Source organism: Cervus elaphus, chromosome 29 (genome assembly GCF_910594005.1).
Source record: "Cervus elaphus chromosome 29, mCerEla1.1, whole genome shotgun sequence".
NCBI classification, from domain to species: domain Eukaryota; kingdom Metazoa; phylum Chordata; class Mammalia; order Artiodactyla; family Cervidae; genus Cervus; species Cervus elaphus.
Window position 1 is genome coordinate 50,884,086 of NC_057843.1, and position 23,736 is coordinate 50,907,821.

The following is a 23,736-nucleotide window of genomic DNA, read 5'->3' on the forward strand; positions in this document are numbered from 1 at the left end:
CTGTAACTGTGGACCTCCTCGGAATTCATCCGTGACTTCTTGAGGCCAGGAGGCCGTCTGCTGCTTGGTTCTTTAAACTTCATCAGCAGACCAAAAATCCCGCAAAAACTCCACTGGCGGAAGGAGCGTTCCCGGCTTGAAGTGACAGCGAAAGCATCCTGCTCTGAAAGGGTCTCCTTTCCTTTAGGATAAACCAAGAAGTTGCTCTTTCCCCTTGAGGCCCTCTGGCACGCTCGACATTTAACGCCTGTTCTAAAACGTTTGCGGACCTAGAAAAAACTGGCCAAATAGCACTAGCTAGAAATCCAGCTCCTGCCTGAGGATGAATATTGTGAATCTGTTCCGCTCACCGCAGTCCTGCAACCCGACGGGCGAACAGCCCGTCTCCTACTCCTCTTCTTGGGCAGCTCACCAAACGTCGGAAGCTAAAAACACTCGACCTGGTGTCGTCAAGGTGGAAGAGCAAGGGGCAGTCTCCGAAACAGTCTGGGCCAACAGCCTTCTGCCTCCAAATTTAGACACGGAATAGAAGAAATTAAATACAGAATGATCCACACTCCTTAACTGCTCCTTTCTCCTCAAATCTCCGAACTGGAAGGCACCCGTGAAATTTCCAACTTCACAATCTCATTTTACAAATAAACTGAGGCCACGAGACAGAAGGAATGTATGTGTATCTGTATATACATATACATATATATGTATATATGTACACATGCAATATCCAAACTCTGTTTTTCCTCTGGCGGAGACAACCAAAACCAGAGTATAACTGCAGGTTCTCTCCAGTCAGTTGGGATTCGCTCATGGGTGTGCAAGAGAATGTAGAGCAGGAAACTGCTTCAGGAATCCCATCAAGCATGGGGATCCCAGCGCTATGGCTCATCCAACCTCACAGGTCATATCAGGGCCCTATGGATTGATCATTTTGACCTCCTATTTAATTTTAATTATCTCCTTCTCCCTCGATGTGCTGAAAATAGCAAGACTGCGCTCTGACACACCCAGGTGATGAGACCGCTGAGCTTCCAGGCCCTCCTTCTGGCTCCAGCTCAGATGTTACCACCCAAAGAAACGCTGTCCCATCCACCCGCTCTTGGTGAGGCCTCCATCCCTAAAGCCCTTAGTATCTATCTAAATTTCCCAGCCACTGTCAGTCTCTCCCACTAGACTGCGGTCTGGAGCGCAAAGAGCTGTTCCAGGCCTCCCTGTACCCCAGGTGCCTATCACTGGGGCCGACACTCAGTTGGCGCGCAATAAAATGGTGATGAAATTGACATTTGGCGAAAACGTCCCTGGCTCGCCTCTGCGATAGCTTTTCCTTCCAACCCTCCGGCCTTTGAGATAACGTGCAGAGAAGAGGTCTCGAGGCCACGCTGCTGTGAACGTGACCCAGAGTGGTTAGTCCAGGAGGAAAGCAGTGTAAAGAGAGAGAAAACCAGAGCGGGTAGGTGGGAAGGGGGAAGCCTGAAAGGGCGGGGACAGGCGGGAGGTGCAGGAGAGGAACGAGAAAGCAGTCTCCGATCCCCCTCTACCGTGCGTTGCGACCCGGGTGGGGTGCAGTGGTGGGAACCGTACCGGGCACCGTGCCCCACCCTGCGAAGAGCCTGCGCCCCCCGCCCCACTCCGCCGCGGCTGGGGGCTGCCGAGTGGGTGGTAAATGCTGGGGGTGGGGGCGCCCGAGCCGAAGTGGAGGAGGGGGCGGGGGTGAGGCTCGGCGCCTTCTCGCCCCTTCTTCAGCAAGAGACTCGGCGGCGGCGGCGGCGGCGGAGTCCCTCAGCCTCGGTCATGTGATAGTCTCGAAGCGCGAGCTGCGGGGGTCTCGGCGTCTCGGGGACCATTACAAAACGCAGTCAGGAGAGCGCATCGCTGCCACAGCCGCCGCCGCCGCCGCCGCCTCTCCAGCTCCAAACCGGCCCGGGAGAGCGGCTGCAACTGAGCGGCCCGGGCCAGCCCCGCGCCCTCCTGGCGCTCGCAGAAGCCCCTCCGCCTGCGCCCCGCGTCCAGCGCCCCCACCCCTCCTCAGGGTCTGCAAGCGCGCGCCGCGGTTGCAGAAACCTACAAACTTTCCCCCCACCCCCGCCGCAAGGCGACCGCCTACAGCTCTACCCCCCGGATCCGCTGCTAGCTGCCGGAGAGAAGGGAGACGCGGGCTGCCAGAGTCGAGCTCCCTTCTCCTTACCTCGCCTCTCCTCTCCAGGAGCACAAGAACTCACAGCGGATTAAGGGACGGGTCAACGGGCAGCGTGCAGCGCGCTGTTCAGTCCCGCCGCCCCCGGCCTCCTGCACAACGAGCGCCAACTCGGATTTAAAGGGCCAGAGTCTTGACTGCCCAGTCCTTCCAGCTCTTTGGGCCTGCGCTTCCCTCGGACCGAGAGACGAGACGAAGCCAGAAGGAAACATGGCCCCTCCCGACTCCTCCTCCGCCAGCTCCCACGCTTAACCTCTGGCCACCCGCGGGAAGACGCCGGAAGGGTGGTGGTGAAGCTGGCGCGCCCCGCTTGCGACTGTGCACGCGGGTTCGCAGCCGTCGAGGCCAGAAGTTGCGAGCGTCGGATCACTAAATTGGCTCTAGAGGCCAAGCGCGGAGACCACAGGCAGCCGGGAGAAGGCGGGAGAGAAACGGCGAGAGGGTCTGGGGGGAAAGAGGGCGGGGTGGCTGGCCTGGGAAGGCGGAGTGCGGGTTAGTGAAGACAGCCAGGCCCCGGGAGAGGGGTGCGGAGCGACGCTGCGGTCCAGTGTGGGCCAGAGGGCGGCGGAGGCGCCGGGGGCGATGCCGCGGCCGGGGAAAAGTTCGTACAGCGACCAAAAGCCTCCCTACTCTTACATCTCGCTGACCGCGATGGCCATCCAACACTCAGCGGAGAAAATGCTGCCGCTGAGCGACATCTATAAGTTCATCATGGAACGCTTCCCCTACTACCGCGAGCACACGCAGCGCTGGCAGAACAGCCTGCGCCACAACCTGTCCTTCAACGACTGCTTCATCAAGATCCCGCGGCGGCCCGACCAGCCCGGCAAGGGCAGCTTCTGGGCACTGCATCCCGACTGCGGCGACATGTTCGAGAACGGCAGCTTTCTGCGGCGCCGCAAGCGCTTCAAGGTGCTGCGCGCGGACCACCCTCACCTGCAGGCTGGAAGCACCAAGGGCGCGCCGGGCGCTGGGCCCGGAGGGCACGTGCACCCCCACCACGCGCATCACCCACACCATCACCACCACGCCGCGGCGCACCATCACCATCACCCGCCGCCGCCGCCTCCCCCGCCGCACATGGTGCACTATTTCCACCAGCAGCCGCCTCCGGCTCCGCAGCCGCCGCCGCCCCTCGCTTCGCAGCCCCCGCAGCAGCCGCCGCCGCCGCCGCAGCCTCCGCAGCAGTCTCACCCCGGCAAGATGCAGGAGGCGGCGGCCGTGGCGGCGGCGGCAGCGGCGGCGGCGGCGGCGGCCGTGGGCAGCGTGGGGCGCCTGTCCCAGTTCCCGCCCTACGGGCTGGGCTCGGCCGCCGCCGCCGCCGCCGCTGCCGCCGCGTCCACGTCGGGCTTCAAGCACCCGTTTGCCATCGAAAACATCATAGGTCGGGACTACAAGGGCGTGCTGCAGGCGGGCGGGCTGCCCTTGGCGTCGGTCATGCACCACTTGGGTTACCCCGTGCCGGGCCAGCTGGGCAACGTGGTCAGCTCCGTGTGGCCGCACGTCGGCGTCATGGATTCGGTGGCCGCGGCTGCCGCCGCCGCCGCCGCCGCGGGGGTCCCCGTGGGCCCGGAGTACGGCGCCTTCGGGGTGCCGGTCAAGGCCTTGTGCCACTCGGCAAGCCAGAGCCTCCCCGCGGTGCCCGTGCCCATCAAGCCGACTCCCGCGCTGCCTCCAGTGGCCGCGCTGCCGCCGACGCTCTCTGTCCCCGGGGCCACACAGCAGCCGCCGGCGCAGTCCACCGTGTGCCCTGCGGCCGCCGCCTCGCCCGCCGCCCCCCTGATGGAGCCCACCGCCCCCGGCGCGGCCGAGACCAAAGGCGGCTCTCTGCACTCCGTGCTGGTGCACTCTTAGGGTGCCCAGCGGGTTCTCGTGGACAAACGCCTGGCCCGGGACCGCCCGCCAGGGAGGGTGAGGGCGCCCTGCCCAGGTCGGGCACAGCTGGCGAGCCCCAGTCTTTGCGGGGAAAGGAAGGTATTTAAACAGACAAACCAACCCTAAAGTGGATTCTCCAGTGGTCTGAATAAATATAACACTGTGTCTGTGTTTATACTATATTGTACAGATTAATGAAAACCAGTTTTCAGGTAAGAGTTTCTATTGTAATTAATATTATAAATCCATAAGTTATGCGGGAAGGGAACAAAAGAGTTTAAGCCTCATTCGCTGACATACTGGAGATGGATTTCGATTCTTATTCCCGGGAGCAGAAGCCAGCAGAGCTAAACCTCCCTGAGAGAAATCCAACAGAGAGTGAGGCTGAGGCGGACTTCAGCCACCGCGTTTCTCCCGGCGGGTCTCAACCCCAGACAGCCGCCCCTCGTGAATATTCTAGACAAAACTGCTATTCACTAAGGAAATCTCGGTTTATTTAAGAAGGGAAAGAGGGAGCATTTGATACTGTTATTTTCCTGATCAGTGAAATGAAGAAGGACATAGTAGCATGAATAAAGCCCTGGGGCGGGCGGGGGGTGGGGGGCGGATAGTGGGAACCTCACGATGGATCTTGGGAAACAGTTAAGTTTCTTGGCTCTGACCCGAGGGTCGAGAAGGATAGAAGGAACGGCTAAAGTAATTAGTTTGCACAAAAGAGAATGGCCGCAGCTTAAAGCACAAAGCCTCAGATTCCAAAAGTAAGTTCGGGAAACAAAACCAAAGAGAGACATTAAAGGAGACTTTCTACCTGCGATTTGTTTGTTAATCAATCGGATGAGACCATTGAGGAGCCCCCAGATAATGTGAATTCCCATGATCCGTTCCATTTGGGATTTTTTTTTTTTAATTTAATTACTTGCATCGCGGGATTTTGTTCCCGTAACTCTAGAAGGCAAGAAAAACCTGCCTTGTCCCCCCGACAAGATTGCTCTTAACGTTTCCAGGAGCGTTTCGTGACCGTTGCCCTCCAGCCTCCTTGGGACAGACGTGTGAGGATGACCGTCGATTTGGTATTCCGTGAGCTGTTGGGGCGCGTTCGTCTTTCAGGCGAACTCTTCAGTTTCAGTCCGTGAATGGAAAAGAAACTTGCCTTGCCGCTGTTGCTCGTCCTCGTTTTTGAGCCCCGGAACAGCACTTTACTCGCGACAAACGTTTGGGAACGAATGGGGGCGGGCAGGGAGGAGGCCGCTGACCCGTGCCCCGAGTCACCTCTGGCTTGTGTCCGCGCCGCGTTCGGGTTGTGACTTTGTGCCAAGTTCTTGTCTGACTGTGTGGTACGCGGTGTTCGCCATTAAAGCTTCTCTCTGGATGTGCCGGTGTGGAGGTGTTTCGCTTCTCAGGAGACGAGGCCGCGGTGTGAGTGCCCACTGGGGGAAAGTCGGGACGTGGCACGTCCTCCTCTTCCCTTGTCATTTCAAACTTGTGAGCATCAAGAGGGTGAGTTCGCAGGAGGAGCCGCGCTTGCACAGGCTTCCTCCTCCGTGCCTCCTTTTATCAGGTGGCGCAGTAACTGCATCTCTACCACCCATTCTTCCGCTGCTTTCCTAACCAAGCTCTAGTCCACCTCAGCGGGAGAGGCCGGATTAGGGGGGAAAAACCCGCAACAAGGAGCTTCTTCTGTTCCTACGTGAGGGTTATTAGCAACACATCATCACCAATACCCTTTCCCTTTTCTGAGGGTTTCTCTGACCCTCTTTTGAGAGTGGGCCCGGCCGGGTCCCGGTGTCATTGGATGGGTGCCGCGGTGCCCCACTAAGTCTGCGGGGCGGGCTCGCGGCGGGGAGGAGGGCGCCCGGACGCCGCCACTGCCGCCGCGGGCCACACTCCCAAGAAGCGCGCGCCCAGCCTCGGCGGCCTAGGGGACCTGTTGCGCATCCTCCGCAGACGGGGTCCTGGGAGAGCCGGGGGCCCCGCAGCCGACCGCAGCCGGTGCTCGCTGGAGAGACCCTGAGGGCTGCAACCCCGGCGGAGCTGCGCGGGGAAGTGGTGGGGCGCTGCGAACAGGGCTCCATCTAGGACCAGCCCAACAGATGCCCGCCTCTAACCTTTTCGTCAGAAGAAAATAAACTGCCAACAAAATGACCTGCTCACAGTAATGACACTAAGGGGATTTGCATTGCTTCTTAAAAATAAAAATTTCCATACATCCCTTATTTGCAAGCTCCATTGGTGACTCGGACGGTAAAGCGTCTACCTACAATGCGGGACATCCAGGTTCAATCCCTGGGTTGGGAAGATCCTCTGGAGAAGGAAATGGCAACCCACTCCAGTACTCTTGCCTGGAAAATCCCATGGACAGAGGAGCGTGGTAGGCTACAGTCCATGGGGTCGCAAAGAGTCGGACACGACTGAGCGACTTCACTTTCACTTTATTGCACCCGTTCAGCTAAGTTTTGGGCTCGCCTGCGAGACAAGTCTCTGTGGAGGTCTCTGCCTCCTTGGGGGCCCAAGCAACTGTAGTGTATCCCAACTTTAAGCTTGAGACTGCCAAGATTCCTGCCGGGTTTTCCTTTACAATAATCTGAGAGTGTTGAAAGACAGAAAAGGGAAGCCACTGGCGTGGGCAGCATAGACTTGGGGAGACTTGGGAGCCTGACTGCTTGGTCCACCTCTGGGTGAGTTGGTGCCCTGAAGCTCCAGGCTGGGACCCCTAGTGTAGGGGTGGCAAGTCATCAGGCCAAAGAATGGCAGTCACTGGATCCCAGTGATTTCTTCTAAAGAACATCTCTTCTTCCTTCTCCATCTGCCCCAAAGGGTTAGTGGGCTTTTTTTTTTTTTTTTTTTTTAGCAGTGCCCATTTTCCCACTTCCTGTAGAGGGGCACAGTCCAAAATGACATCCAGCACCCAGGGGGCTAACTGAAGTGATAGTCTGTCATGAGAAGCAAGGAGCCTCTGGGCCAACTCGGCAGAGAAGGATGAGTAATTGACCCTCTGCATTTCCCAGGACACTCTTAGCAACTCAGTCTCACACCCACCAAGTTCCAAGAACCCCTCCTCCCTCTGTGGGGAAAGCATGGTTGTTGTGCCTAGTTTTTACTATAAGGAGAGAGAGAGAAAGGAGAAGGAAAGGTAAAGTGAGCTGAGAGATGATTCTACTCAAAGTTTTCATCAAGAGGAGAACCTGGTACCCAACAGAAGCTATACATGGCATTGATGTTGGAGAACAAAGGAGTTCATGTAAATAAACAAAGTGGGGGGAGCTTTCTGTCAAAGCTCTGATCCCACGGTGGGGGGTCCCAATTAAACCCTCATACTGACAATCCTGAAGATCCCCCTCTTAACTAGGGTGGGATCTGAAATCTAACTGTAACTCTCAACTGAGTCGTGATCTCATTATGATCTCTCATGTGGTTCTCCCTCTAGTTACATGTTGGAATAGAGAGAAAGTAAGTTCTGGAGAGCAGTGAGATAGAAATAGAGACACTTACAAATGTATGACCATCTCAGTTCACAAGATAAATAAAATCACTCTTGGTTTACCAAGTACTAGTGGAGAGAACCTGAAATTCTGCTCCTTGTTTCCAGGATGTTAGAAAACATTGTCGTGGCTTAGCCTGTATACTACTTCATGGAAGGCACAGAAAATTAAGAAATATGGGGAGAAGCAAAGAGGAGGGAGAAAGATTTTAATGTAGCTGCCCTTAAAATCAAAATAGAAGGAAAACAACTTGGAATGATCTATTTGATAACATTTCCTTGGGAAGCTGAGAAGAGAGCTCAGGGCTGAGGGAGGACAAAGCTATTTTAGCTGTGGTCCCTAGGAGAACAAGCCCTCCTGCAAAGGCCAGAACTAGCACATTTGTCATCTGGCACTTAGAAAGCCTGTCAGTCAGGCTGGTTTGTGGTCAATTATCTCCTTAAGTAGACTGGCATTAGTCCAGCCAGGGAGGAGGGCTGGTTGTATCCACTGAAATCAGAGCCAGTTAGCTGGAAGTGGCACTGCTGAACTCCAAGCATCTTTGCATTTGGGAGGTTTAGAAAGCAGATCAACGCATGTTCTGCTGGGACTCAAAGGTGACATTTGCCTGCTTGGCAATAGTACAGCAAGACTGCAGAAAAGGATAGAAGTGATGCCTTAGGAGAAGAAACCTTGCCCACCAAAGCCACTGGTTGCCTTTAAGTTCCATTCACCTGACAAACTGCCACTTCTCAGATGCAAAAATTATACAGAGATCCCAGTAAATTGTGCTTGGATTTGACTTCTCCATTGATAAGAATTTTCACCCATTGTACCTGACTATGAGATAGGCAGAAAGGGTAGTTTGGGGTCGTGTTTAGGTTTGGATGTTATTCAAGGGTTTGAAGTAGTATTACTGTTCATCGGACTGTGTGTATATGATTCTACATGGGGTGTGGGTCAGGGTGGAATCGGCATTGAAGACGGAAAACTAAAGAAATGGCTTAAAAAAGTCAATGATAACCTCTTTGTGGGTGAAAATGCAGAACGGGAGTCCAAGTGAAGGTAGGAAGTTCTTAAATTCCAAAGGGCAAAACTGTTTCTTCAAGTCCAACATTTTCATTTTGTTCATTGAAAGTATTTTCATTAACTTTATCTTTCAAAGCTGAAATACTACCTTGTACTCTTTGGGGGAGATTGAAGAGATTTGCTTGGGTTTGAATTCAGTCTTAAGCCATTGTTTAAATGTATGAGTTTGGCAAAACTCCAGATGTACTCTGTCCCAAGCACTTTCCCCCTTAACTATCCTCTGTGTATTTTAAGGAAAATTCAAGCCACATGTTGCTCTTTCTCCCTTGCATTCAAATGTAGTTTTATTGAATTTTAGCATGGCCCATGAAATTTAAATTCTGAGTTTTAAGCCATAATATATTCGTATGGTCTACAAGCAGTCACATGATATGCACACATATCATTAAGCAGAAAATAAAGCCTCTGAGAACTGTAGTCCTATTATTATAGTAACATTTCTTTAGACAGAAGAGCCATGCTGAGAGTGCCATATTAAAAAAGGATTTTATAAAATTATCAAAAAATTCAAGAAGCTAACTTAGTGACTCATGCAAATACTTTAAAAAGAGTATTGCTAGGAAGATATTTTGGTTACGTTTAGTTTGGGCCAAATAGTTCTTTCCCGACACGAGGAACAGGTCTTTTATGTGCACAAGACACCCAGGCTTTGCTTGTGAGTCACAAATCTCATTATGGCGGCATCATTTTTAAAATGCTTTGGAATAAGCTTTCTCATCTGAGCCACTTCCAGTCCTGTCAGCACCTTCACAGACAGGGTGATTTTACTATTACTGAGGATAGATGCTCAGTAAGGAGCTGGAGAGCTGCAGTCCAGGCACAGCTGAACTAGATTCGTTCTAGAAAGGATTTACAACACTGAAATGTACAGATGAAAAGGGGAGGGAAGACAGTGGGACAGAGGGAAGGAGGAAAGATGGAGAGAAGAAAGGAAAGAAAGAAGGAAGGAAGGGAAGCGTGAGAGACAATGTGTGCATCTAGTACTGACAAAGCAAGCAAAATTTTTATTAACAATTTTTAACATAGTACTGCTTTGGTTTTCTCTCAGAAAACTGTAGATCGATTCTTTCAATGTATGTGACTCTATAACTACTTGACTGATGTCATTTTGCCTTAAAAACAATATTCCTCTTCTCTTAGCATTTTTCTTAGCTAGAGAGGACAGAGCATTGCATAACAAACAAGCAGCTCCATTTATTGAAGAAGATGAGGCTTTAGTCTGCTGAAGAATTCAACCTAGGTGAGGGTTTTATGACATTAACTTTGCCACAATTTACTTTATAGGGATTAACCTAAATCCCCAGAGAGAGATGCTTAAATAAATGATACTTTTTTCCCTGAAAAGTTTTATTTATTTATTTTTAATTTATTTAATTGGAGGTGAATTACTTTACAATATTGTAGTGGTTTTTGCCATACATTGACATGAATCAGCCATGGGTGTACATGTGTTCCCCATCCTGAACCCCCCTCCCACCTCCCTCCTCATCCCATCCTCAGGGTCATCCCAGTGCCCCCAAATAAATAAATAAATAAATGATACTATTTGCATACTGTGGAATATCATGCAGCAATTACAAATAACACTTATGAAATTTACTCATACAGAAAGTGCTTATGAAATCCTATTGAGGGAATAATCTCAACCCTCTAACATCACAGAATATATACTCAAAGAGACTACACCAATTATTAACAGTGGTACCTTTAGATTGGTGAAATCCAGAGTCATTTTCTTTTCCTGTTTCCCATATGTTTGAGACCCTTTTTAGGTTGTCTACATATAGCAATCACATTTACTATTATAACCAAGGAGAGGATTACTCAAATCTATCCAGCCAATATAACTGGCATTTCAACAAACTATGAATTATTATTTTTAAATGTAGTAAAATGTAGGGGGAGGAGAGAAGAACTACCTGAGGAAATATGCTTTAAAAGCAAAGAGTGGGAAAGGCAAATGAACCTCACACACCTTGCCATTCTCCTGCTGTGCCTTTGACAAGAGGCCAGGCAGCCAACCCTCCTTTCAGAGAACCTTTCAGAGATTTGCTGTCCCATCATACCGGACTGGGAAATGTGAAGGGGTTAAAATTACAAAGGGGGCTGGCTATAGAATAAATCTCACATAATTTTATTACCTTTACTACTAGCTTCCTCTCTTTTCATCTTTTGCATTTCATTAACTTTTATAGTAGTCTTGAACTTTTTTTGAGACTAGGCAGATAATGAACACAAAGTAAATATAGTCTATAAGCTTAGTCATTTCCTTCCAAATGAAAAAATAATCTCTGGTTTTCTTAAACAGTAATATAATTTTTCTTTTTCCTAGTTGGCAAATACTTTTTATGTAATGACAATGTTTTCAAGGGAAAAGTTTTAGCTACTGTTTATACTAGTTTGTGGAGAAGGAAATGGCAACCCACTCCAGTATTCTCGCCAGGAAAATTCCATGCACAGAGGAACCCGGCAGGCTACGGTCCATGGGGTCACAAAGAGTCAGACACAGCTGAAGGACTGAGCATGCACACACACACACTGGTTTGAGTAAACCTGTATTTTTTCTTCCCTATCTAGCTTGAAATAGTTTATTTTCCCTTCAAAATGTAAAAGCATGTAACTACTTGGAATATGCATATTTTCAGATTAAATGTCTCAACTTTTATGCTAGAAGTCTGATAACCTCTAAAAATGATCACAGATCATTGAGACTTGGGTTTTTAATAAGTTACATTGGACAACTAAAATTCTTGAAAATATAAGGCTTTATGTTTAATCCAAGAAACAGAGAATCAAATGTATCTGCTTTGCCAGTATGGAGAACAAAATTAGATTCTACTTCTTTGAGATGCAAAAATTTTGAACCATCATTTCAGTTATTACTAGAAAATTCTCTTCTTACCTGCCAGGGGACCTCAGGCTGACTTGGACCTGCTTACTCCTGCCTTGCAAAGAAAAAAAAAATGGAAAGTTTAATCCATCTGCTAACACTGCTTCTTAAAATTTTAGGTGCATATGAGTCACCTGGAGAGGTTTTTAAAAACACACTCTGTTGGGCCCCATCTTCAAAGATTCTGATTCCGCAGGTGTGAAGTGGGCCCAGGTTGTACATTTCTCACAAGCTCCCAGGTGATGCTATTGTTCTGGGCACTTTGAGAAGTCCTACAATAAAGATTCTTTTTTTGTCAATTTACCTCAGTTACAGCCATCTCAGTCTATCAGAAATACCCAAATAAATTTGAACATATAGAAAAGGCATTAAGATCTCTATCCCTTTTCTCTCAAAAGCTCATTGGTGCCTATCAAATGTACTCATCTCCTTGTCTATATATACTAATATACATATAATAATAAATGATATATTAATATTAACACACAAGAGAAACAGAAAAACCCCATATGCCTCCAGAGTTGGAACACTCCCCATTTTAAGTCACCTAAAGACAGAAATGTTAGATCAGAAAGCAGCAGCGGTGCTCGCTTCGGCAGCACATATACTAAAATTGGAACTATACGGAGAAGATTAGCATGGCCCCTGCGCAAGGATGACACGCAAATTCGTGAAGCGTTCCATATTTTTTAAATGACCCAATCAAAAAATGGGCCAAAGAACTAAACAGACATTTCTCCAAAGAAGACATACAGATGGCTAACAAACACATGAAAAGATGCTCAACATCACTCATTATGAGAGAAATGCAAATCAAAACCACAATGAGGTACCATTACACGCCAGTCAGGATGGCTGCTATCCAAAAGTCTACAAGCAATAAATGCTGGAGAGGGTGTGGAGAAAAGGGAACCCTCTTACACTGTTGGTGGGAATGCAAACTAGTACAGCCGCTATAGAAAACAGTGTGGAGATTTCTTAAAAAACTGGAAATAGAACTGCCATATGACCCAGCAATCCCACTTCTGGGCATACACACTGAGGAAACCAGATCTGAAAGAGACACGTGCACCCCAATGTTCATCGCAGCACTGTTTATAATAGCCAGGACATGGAAGCAACCTAGATGCCCATCAGCAGATGAATGGATAAGGAAGCTGTGGTACATATACACCATGGAATATTACTCAGCCATTAAAAAGAATACATTTGAATCAGTTCTAATGAGATGGATGAAACTGGAGCCCATTATACAGAGTGAAGTAAGCCAGAAAGATAAAGAACATTACAGCATACTAACACATATATATGGAATTTAGAAAGATGGTAACGATAACCCTATATGCAAAACAGAAAAAGATACACAGAAGTACAGAACAGACTTTTGGACTCTGTGGGAGAAGCTGAGGGTGGGATGTTTCGAAAGAACAGCATGTATACTATCTATGGTGAAACAGATCACCAGCCCAGGTGGGATGCATGAGACAAGTGCTCGGGCCTGGTGCACTGGGAAGACCCAGAGGAATCGGGTGGAGAGGGAGGTGGGAGGGGGGATTGGGATGGGGAATACGTGTAAATCTATGGCTGATTCATATCAATGTATGACAAAACCCACTGGAAAAATAAATAAATAAATAAAGGGAAAAAAAAAAAAAAAGAAAGCAGCAGCGAACTTATTTCCTCAAGGAGGCAACTGAGACAGCAGCACTTGAAAAGCAAATGATTGAAAACTAGACCTAGAAGTCTTCCCACTCCCATCTTTTCATCATAAGCCAACCCCTTCCCCAAAGCATTTTAACCAATGAGCTTAAGGAGTTGTTACTTCATTTTCTTCCTTCGTGTGATGCTATGATGTTGGCACATCACACTTGTATGTGACACTTTATCCATTATATTGAGGGATTTTTATATCTACTGTTTTATTTAGAGGAGATGGTTTTATTCTGAGTTTAAATCTATGCGGGTTCAGATCTGCAACTTGGAGGCTAGAGTTCACGCAGATGTACAAATGATGCATCAATTCAGTAGACTCACACTTTACTTAAAAATGGAGCCATTTAGCCAAATACTTTGTTTTTCAATGCACATTTCTAACACGAATGTTACCAGAATAGGAGATAGGGGCCCCTCTGATTTTTTTAGAGTTTATGAAATTTTCCATAGCTCATCCCATGTACTGTGATAGACTGATGTGATAGACTCATAGCCTTGTATCTCTGGGGGATTTTAGTCGGTGGCAAACAAAGCATATAGGCTTCATTGCTCCTAGTTGTCTCTGACTTACAACTCCACCTTTCAGAGACTTGTTTAAATTTATGGATCATCTCAATGTCCAGAATATACTGCTTTTTTATTTGCAAATACTCCAGATGTAAACTAGTGTGAGTAGCAAAGGTCAGTGTTGTGAAGATTTGAGTTTAGTTTCATAGTCATAAAACTTGAAGTCAAGTATTTATCATTTCTTAAAGTCCTTCTATCATCTACTCACTGGTTCGCTTTCTCGATCACCTCTACCCGTCATATAGTTTGCTTGGCCTGGCCCTCGTCTTTGACTGTTTGATCTCTCCTTTCCTCTCCAGCTGCTTGCTTTGTTGCTCACCCTGCTCCACCCCACTATCCGCTAACTCTTTATGAAGGAAAGTTTAATTCTTTGTTTCTCTAACTCTCTTTAGACTGTAGCCATTGGGACCTCACTCTATAATGAAAGTGGTCTATCAAGTTATTTTCCTACATGAAGACAGCTGTTTTTATCAGCTGAACTAAGATGCTAGCTATTAAAATCACATTTTAAAATCTAACTATACATACATCCATTCCACAAGCATTTATACAATAGTACCGTTCAGGCACTATACCAGGTGCTGACAATAAAGCAAGTTTGTCTGCTTGTTGCCTACAGCAATTATTAAGCTGTTATTTCTCATCCCCAAACCCATCCTTCTTACTCTTTTCTCAGACACTGGGGCTGGGACTTTGCAAACCACAGTTCTGCTTTGCCAGTTGCAAATAGATCCAACAGAAATATTGGATCTGGTAATATGGTGGCTCTAGAGGGAGTTAGGACTTCCCTGGTCGCTCAGGCAGTCGGGACTCTGCCTGCAGTGCAGGAGACCCAGGTTCTGTCCCTGGGTCAGGAAGATCCCCTGGAGAAGAGAATGGCTACCCACTCCCGTATTCTTGCCTGGGGAAGTCCATGGACAGAGGAGCCTGGTGGGCTACAGTCTGTGGGGTCGCAAAGAGTCAGACAAGACTGAGCAACTAACACTTTCACTTTCAGAGGGAGTTAGCAGAGGTGGACAAAGAAGGGATTTGCTCCATCTGTCTGTTCTCTTTGGGGCTTCCTTTCTGATTGGGATTCCTGGAAGCATTACAGAGACGAAGTTGCAGCCACCTGCAGTTCCTTCCTATGGCAGCAGTTGAATCAGTTGGAAGTCTTTTAAACACTTGAACCAGCTTTATCACAAACTGTTTCAGAGACGCCAGTTCCATCAGCGAAGCTCCCTGTGAAGTTCTGAGGTTTAGCTCCGTAGAGATCCCCTGTAATGGTCTAAGTGTTAATAATTCCAGCTTCTTCCCTTTGCACTCACCACCCTAAGGGTGGTAGCTGCTTCCTGCAGTGGCGACAGTCTGCCATATCTTAGAGCTGTCTTTTTACCCTTTCAATTATTAACATCTTCACACCTAGTTGGGCTTTCCTAGTGACTCAGACGGTGAAGAATCCACCTACAATTCAGAACACCTGAGTTCTGTCCCTGGGTCAGGAAGATCCCCTAGAGAAGGGAATGGCTACCCACTCCAATATTTCTGCCTGAAGAATTCTGTGGACAGAGAAGCCTGGTGGGCTACATGGGGTCACAAAGAGCCGGACACAACTGAACAGTTAACATTTTCACTTTCTTTTATACCTAGTTAACAATTCTTTATAGTAAATTTTGTCTGTGAAAACAACTCGCGTGGTTTCTGTCTTCTCACCAGACTTTAATACATCTGTCCTCAAGGACCAGCTGGTTTTCTGAAGCAGAAGATGGTCTCCTCATGTTACAGATGAGAGAGCTGAGGCGTAGGTTGCTGAAGGAGCTTGCCCAAGACTATGCAAAGTGGAGGATGGGAATAAGAACTCAGATTCAAATGAACCAGTCCGAGTTCCCCACTGGAGGGATCCTGTCTCATCTCCAGCTCCTTAAGAGACTCGCGCGCGCGCGCGCACACACACACACACACACACACACACACACACGCGCGTGCGCACACACACACACACACACACACGCGCGCGCGCGCGCGCACACACACACACACACACACACACACGCGCGCGCACACACACACACACACACGCGCGCACACACACACACACACACAAGACAGCAAGTTAGAATAAATTCACCTCAGAGAATTCTGTGGTTTCCTGCTAGGGCAACAAAGGCTTACTTAGAAATGGTAGTTTTGACAGTATTCAAACACCTAACAAACCAATTAGTTAATGAAGAAGCTCTAGACATATTTGTGTACTATGGGGGGGAGGGTCCGTGCAAGAATTATTTTGACCCTCTGTATATTATTTTGCTGATTTGATATTAATATTTGTGGAAACTTTTTCAAGGTTTCTAAAGGTATCTTCTTCATCTCTGTATCTCCACTGCCTAGTATAATAATCTGCTCATGGTAAGTTCTTAATAAAGGTTTGTTGAGGAGAAGGAATAATTTGGTTAATACATACCTCCACTATTACTTAACAAATATTCAGGTATGTAAATTAAATGCTTTAAAAAAAACTTAGATAACTAAATTCTACTTAGCTTAAATGGCTTCAAGAGAGACAGATATTCAGCTACTTTGTCAAGGCCTTTAGCTAGCTTGTGATGGAGCCAAGATTGAGTCTCAGGGCAGACTCAAGCCCAGTTCTTAGTCACAATGTTAAACTGCTTTGAAATGTTTCTTCTCTGTTTCTTAGTTTTCACATCTGTAAACCTGGACAAATAATGCCTATCTAATTCGCTTTAATTTAACTAATAAATAACATCAAATATGCTGACAATCAAAGTTGAAATTCATATTTTCAAAAGCCAATTGAGAAATGTTTCTTAGTAACTGGAGACAGATTGGAGAAACTTAAAAATTAATATGATTCAGTCAAGCAGACCAGCTGAAAAGAGGAAATTGTTTTGGACAATATTAAAAAACAACTAGATCCAGGCAATATTTCTTACAACTTTTCAAAGCTGTGTCATGGTTTTAAAACCCTATTTATAGGAACAATTTCCTGACTTCAAAATTAATTTTGATATTATATGGCATTTATTTAAAAGTAACATTTCCTGGTTTCAAGAATATTTAAAGTATACTATATGAAAAATTGAAAAACAATTTGAACAGTATTTAAAATAAAATTTTAGAATGTGTCGTGACAAGGCAAAGCTTGAACATAACTGTAATTAAAAGTTCTTTTAAAAACGTGGATCCACGAAGATGATGAGTAATTCTCTGCACCACATCAGTCATAAGTGCTCTCTGCAGCCCAGGCATAGTCTCTCTCTCTTTCTCTCTCTCTCTCTATTGAATTTTATCTTTCCTTTAAGCCCAATGTAAAAACCAACTGTTAATGTACCTAATAGATGATAAGAACCAAATGTTTTCTTTCTATCTTTTTTTCCAAGAAGTCTTAACAGATGCCCTCTGCTTGGTTACTAACCTCCCTTTTCCTTATTCTTAGAGCATATTGTAAGACCCATGGCACAAAGGTGCCTTGATTTGGACTGAGTATATCACTGGGTCTCCTGCCAAAATGAACTGTAGAATAGCATGCACTTCACCTATGGTGAAATCTTCATATTCCTCACTGCGTGGTGTTTTTTATACAGTAAGAATCCAGAGGTGTGTGTATACAAATAAAATTGACTCTAGCTGGTCTCCTTCAAAGCTGACTCCTAGAGAGAGAGGTAGATTCTCTGTTGTCCAACTCAATTTGTATCTTCTGGTACCCATTCCATATCCTGTGACATGAAATTATGTGAGACTGGTGGCTTTTAACCCCATGTTCTTATAGTCATTGACAGCACTCAAGTTAAGACATAACAGGTGCCCCAACTCTAGGTGGCCAACTTGCTCCACAGCAGATTGAAATTGGCCCGATAACCACGACACGGAAGCAACCTACATGTCCATCAGCAGAAGAATGGATAAAGAAGATGTGGTACATATATACAATGGAATATTACTCAGCCATAAAAAGAAACAAAATTATGCCATTTGGAAAGACATGGATGGACCTACAGACGGTCATATAGAGTGAAGTAAGTCAGAAACAGAAAAACAAATATCATATATTAATGCATATATGTGGTATCTAGAAAAATGGTACAGATGAACCTATTTGCAAAGCAGAAATAGAGACACAGCCATAGAGAACAAATGTATGTACACCAAGGGGAGTAGAGGTGTGATGAGATAAATTGGGAGAATGGGATTGACATGTATACATACTACTATGTATGAAATAGATAACTAACGAGAACTTACTATATTGCACAGGGAACTCAACTCAATGCTCTGTGGTGACCTAAATGGGAAGAAAATCCAAAAAAGAAGGGATATGTGTGTATACATAGAGCTGATTCACTTTGCATAGAGACACAGCCATAGAGAACAAATGTATGTACACCAAGGGGAGTAGAGGTGTGATGAGATAAATTGGGAGAATGGGATTGACATGTATACATACTACTATGTATGAAATAGATAACTAACGAGAACTTACTATATTGCACAGGGAACTCAACTCAATGCTCTGTAGTGACCTAAATGGGAAGAAAATCCAAAAAAGAAGGGATATGTGTATATACATAGAGCTGATTCACTCTGCTCTTTAGCAGAAACGAACACTGCAATATAAAGCAACTATAATCCAAATTTTTTTTCTAAGTGCATGTATGCAAAATTTAACTAATTAAAAAAAAATTTAACTAATTAATTGACCATAAAAAGTCATTCTAAAGTTCTCATCCTAGACTATCTCGTCTTGTCTCACTATGAGAAATTCTGGATCTTGTGAATATTACCCAAAGGGTGACATGGTATAATGAAAAGGGCTTGAGCTTTGAACCTCATCTCTTTACTGCTTCAACACTCTCATGATCATAATTGATTGTTATAGTCTAACTTGGATCCTCAAAACATTTGAATGTTTTAAGTCCTAGTCCTAAATCCTATCCTCATTTTATCTGTAAGAAAACTGAAGATCAGAGTTAACTTTCTTCTAAAGATCACACAGCTAATTCAATAACTGAGTCAGGATGAGAACTCAAACCCAAGTCCCAACTTTCAACTTCAATGCTATGCTGACTCATTAAGTTCCTCAGTCTCTCTCTTTCTCAGTTTTCTCATCTTAAAAATCAAACAAATAATTTCTACCTCATTGGGTTGTTGCAGCATTCCCATGAACCTGAACTTTCTTTCACTTGTAACTGTGGAACTTCATCAAGCTAAAGCAATCTGAATTAAGATCTTTGGTGGAAACAAAGGAACATTCTGCATAACACCCTAAATTTCATCCTGTTTTCCAACTGTTTGCTGGTATCCCAATGATCCAGGTGTTTTGTGGTTGCAGAATTGGTTCTCCAACAGAGCACAAGATTCAGAAATGCCTTCCTTGGTCCTTAGCAATTTAAATATATTTGCTGACGATTAAGGATGTTTTTTTTTTTAGTTGCTAATTAGAGGCTAATTACTTCACAACATTGCAGTGGGTTTTGTCATACATTGACATGAATCAGCCATGGAGTTACATGTATTCCCCATCCCAATCCCCCCTCCCACCTCCCTCTCCACCCGATTCCTCTGGGTCTTCCCAGTGCACCAGGCCCGAGCACTTGTCTCATGCATCCCACCTGGGCTGGTGATCTGTTTCACCATAGATAGTATACATGCTGTTCTTTCGAAACATCCCACCCTCAGCTTCTCCCACAGAGTCCAAAAGTCTGTTCTGTACTTCTGTGTCTCTTTTTCTGTTTTGCATATAGGGTTATCATTACCATCTTTCTAAATTCCATATATATGTGTTAGTATGCTGTAATGTTCTTTATCTTTCTGGCTTACTTCACTCTGTATAATGGGCTCCAGTTTCATCCATCTCATTAGAATTGATTCAAATGAATTCTTTTTAACGGCTGAGTAATATTCCATGGTGTATATGTACCACAGCTTCCTTATCCATTCAAAAGCACTTGCCACATATTACTGACAATACCTTTTCCGTGGTGGCTCAGATAGTAAAGAATTTGTCTGCAATGCAGGAGACCCAGTTTCCATCCCTGGGTTGGGAAGATCTCCTGGAGTAAAAAATGGCTACGCACTCCAGTATTCTTGCTTGGAGAATCCCATGGACAAAGGACTGAGGAGCCTGGCAGGCTACAGTCCATGGGATCGCAAAGAGTCAGACAGGACTGAGCAACTAACACATTTCCTTTTACAAACAGAAACAACTGTATGAATTTACATTTGTATCAACCCAAGTTGGGTTAGCTCTGTATTAGCCACTGGTGAGGAAAACCAGAGTCTAGAATGGAAATTGTCCTTAGTTTCATAAAGGGGAGGAAATCTTACTCCTGCCTCCCACTGAGAAAAATTATGGACAAAAGAAGAACAAATGACCTATAGTGACATTGGTAAATCCCTTCCTTTTCTTCCATCACCATCCAGTGACAATATTATGATGTTGATTTTTTTTAAGCTGGTGCCTCATCAATTTTCTTTTTTCTTTGTTCTGCACATACAGTGAGATAAGGTAGGAACATGTACTTTTTGATGAATCATTGCCTCTGATCTTTTCTTTAACTTTGATTCAACTAAGGTATCGTGCAGACATTTCCATGGGTTTACATAGGACTTGGGTTTTTTTTGGTCCCTGATGTAATAGATGAAGACTCTGAGTTCTAGTGTCTGCAGTTCCCTTTCCGCCTGTCAGAAAAAAAACTATGGAACTTCTCTGCAATATAGACCCCTTATTTACAAACATTAGTTCCACAGACCCTCATAGTGTGGAGGTGTGCAGGGAGAACAATAATGCTGCCCTGATTCCTCCACAAAGTCTTTGCAACATGAAATGCTCCACCCAGCTCTGAATGCCAATAAAGAGGTCATGCACATGAAAGCTCTTTATGAACTAAGGGTGCTACAACTAGCCTTGGGGATGGCGGTGATGACCATGGGGTTGGTAATGGCCATAAGGATGCTGTGAATAGTTGCCATCCTGAACCTAGATGAGGGTTGGTGCTGCTCTTCCAGTCTCACTGAGGATTTCAAAGACACAAACAAAACCTTTATGGGCATGGAAATAGGATAGGAAATGGGAGAAGTTTGGGCCTTGATCTCATGTAGACTCCATGGAGCCTATAGCACATATGTAAACACTGAGTTTAAGTTCTCAGAGATCAGATTGCTGAGCTCTCTATTACATAAAACACTAAGCAGCTTTTTAACACGTTTTACAGACAAGATTCCAGACAGAGTTAGACAGAAACTCAGATATCTAAGGGCCTACTGAACTGTAATTTTCTAAGCTGCTCCATGAAATTTTTAGGCTGAATGTTTTTTAGAACATCTCTCACTGGAAAAAACAGTCCCAGAACTTACTACTTGCTCTTCCACATACCGAGTGTTATTTCTAGTACACTGAGCACTCTATGCTATAAAAGATAAACATGAAACACTTGACATCCACAACTAGCTTGCTCCTTGAGTTAAACAAAAATCTAGGAATTAGAACATTTTCTCTTTCATATTTTTTACATATGATATTGACAAAGTTTCTAAAAAAGAATCCCAAAGTGACTACACTCTATTACTACCATTCTTGAAGTAAAAATAATCGAGATCCTAAATTGCTAAATTAGATAACTAAATGTATATCACATCATGACTCATACTAAAGCCAAGATTCAGAACCCTCCAGCCAAATATCCATGTTATTTTTTTTAATGATGTGATGTTGTGGATACAGTTGGTATGGACAAGAATCCAAAATAAAAGTTCAAAATTATTTGTATAGATCCAAATCCAAATGCTGAATGCCAGATATTGTTTCTTACTCCTGCTATAATGAACTGTCACAAACTTTGTGGTTTAAAACAATTCAGATTTGTTCTTAGAGTTTTGGAGGTCTGAAGTCTGGAATCAGTTTCATGGCTAATGTCAAGATACAGGCAGGTTTGACTCCTTCTGGAGGCTCTAGGAGGAGAATCCGTTTCTTTGCTTTTCTCAGCTGCTAGTAGCCACCTGTATTTGGCCCGTGGCCCCTTCCTCCATCTTCAAAGCCAGCTTCCATCATCACATCAGCTTATCCTCTTTTGTAGTCAAATCTCCCTCTGTCTCTCTCTTATAAGGACACTTAATGATAACATTTAGGACCCCTAAAATAATCCAGGTTAATCTCCCCATCTCAAAATCCTTAATTTATTCACATTTGCAAAATCCCTGTTGTCATATAAATAAGTATTCACAGGTTCTGAGAATTAGAATGCGGATGCTTTGGGGAGCCATTATCCTGTCTACCACACAAGTGAATCATTCATTCATTGAGGGCTTATATAGACCTCACTCAGGTTTTCCACTACATGAAATGATAGAGCAACTTTTAATTTCATGTCTTGATTTATTCTTCAGAGTGAGTTCTAAGGAGAACTCCAGCCAAAACAGCTGGCATTCAAGATCATGAGGCAGGAAAGAATAAAATAAAAGAGAAAGTAATACCTAAAAGAAAATCCCATTAACTGAGGACAAGATGATTTTAAACCCAATGAGATCTTTCACTTGCCCTCAATCTCCATCTCCTTAAAGACACACTCAAAGCCAATGGAAGCCAACCTACGTTGAAAATATTCAGGAGTGAACAAAAGATTCTCAGGGGAGATGTGTTAGTTCTTTGTCTTAGTGGTTCTTCTTGGAACAATTTTCTCTTAGTTTTTGATAACATAATATGAATAAGCAAATCAAAAATCTGATTCTGAAGAGCCACCTAAAAAGAAGATCAATTTTCCAAGAATGGCTAGTTCCTGGAATCTGAGATGGACCCACAAATACTTAGATCAAATATACACAGTCTGACTAGTCTGTGCTGTGTGCTATGCTGAGTTGCTCAGTCGTGTCTGACTGTGATCTCATGGACTGTAGCCCACCAGGCACCTCTGTCCATGGGGATTCTCCAGGCCAGAATACTGGAGTTGGTTGCCATGCCTGTCTGTAGAACAACCATAGAGTGTATCTGGCAGAATCCTTAACCTGATTCAGAGTGAACAATAGAGATATTTAACATCGTTAGGAAAATGCAAATCTATTATAAGAAATCTTCTCTTGAACTTTGAAGTGAGGATTATAAGGTAGGGAGTGTTTGATCTTTCCAACATTTAGGATCTCATCCCTTAAAGGGGTGTATATCTGACCTTAACAATCATTATGGGTTTGAGAACCTTAAATCCACCTTTATGCATTGAGATGCAAAGAAACAATAAGGAAAGGAAAAAGCTGCTAAGGACAGCTGCTCTGTACTTCAGTAAAAAGACATAGGTTTTTACTACTTGTAATATGTAAGGATCTTCACATATCCGCATTTAAAGGGTGTGTGTGTGTGTGTGTATGTGTGTGTGTTTTAATATTAAATGTAATTTAAGAGTTTCTAGAGTTCAGGTGACAATACCTGGTGACTCCTTTCAAATCATATGACATAGAACAGATGTCTCTCAGAAATAAAACAAGTTTTATTTCATAAAATTATGCAGGAGTTGATTTTATTTTCAAGAGGATTTATAACACTTTCTCAAGTAAGATAGATCTGCTCATTTAAAAGTTAACATAATGCTCCATTCCCTACTTTTGTCATTACTGAGTGCATGGAGGAAGTGTTTTGAATCCTAAATAGTGTTTTTTCTCCTTAAAAACTGTAAATATCCTCTCCAATAATAGCATGTGATACTGTACATCATTTGTTTTAATAGTTGTGTTCCTAAAATACAAAATCTACTTTATAAATCAGATTGAATGCTAGTAATCCTGAACTTCCCCCTATGTATGTGTGTATTGATAGCAGAGCACACACACATTATACATTATTCCCAATAAGAGAAAAACTGAGGCACAAGAAGAAAAAGTGATTGACCCCAAAACACCTGCACACAATTCAGACACCAGACTTTTGACTTTCAGTCAGGATTGTGAAAAATATATCAACTCTCTCCCTGATA

The 23,736-nt window shown here is 44.9% G+C and overlaps 1 protein-coding gene and 1 non-coding gene across 2 annotated transcripts; both read left to right on the forward strand.

Moving 5' to 3' along the window:
• The first annotated feature begins 2,773 nt into the window (after window positions 1-2,773).
• Window positions 2,774-4,045, forward strand: FOXB2 (forkhead box B2). The gene has a single exon (XM_043890724.1). It carries the CDS (start codon window positions 2,774-2,776, stop codon window positions 4,043-4,045), a length of 1,272 nt encoding a protein of 423 aa, XP_043746659.1.
• An 8,041-nt stretch (window positions 4,046-12,086) lies between these two features.
• On the forward strand, window positions 12,087-12,193 carry LOC122686402. Its single transcript, XR_006338761.1, has one exon. It is a non-coding gene; the product is annotated as a U6 spliceosomal RNA (small nuclear RNA).
• The last annotated feature ends 11,543 nt before the right edge of the window (window positions 12,194-23,736 follow it).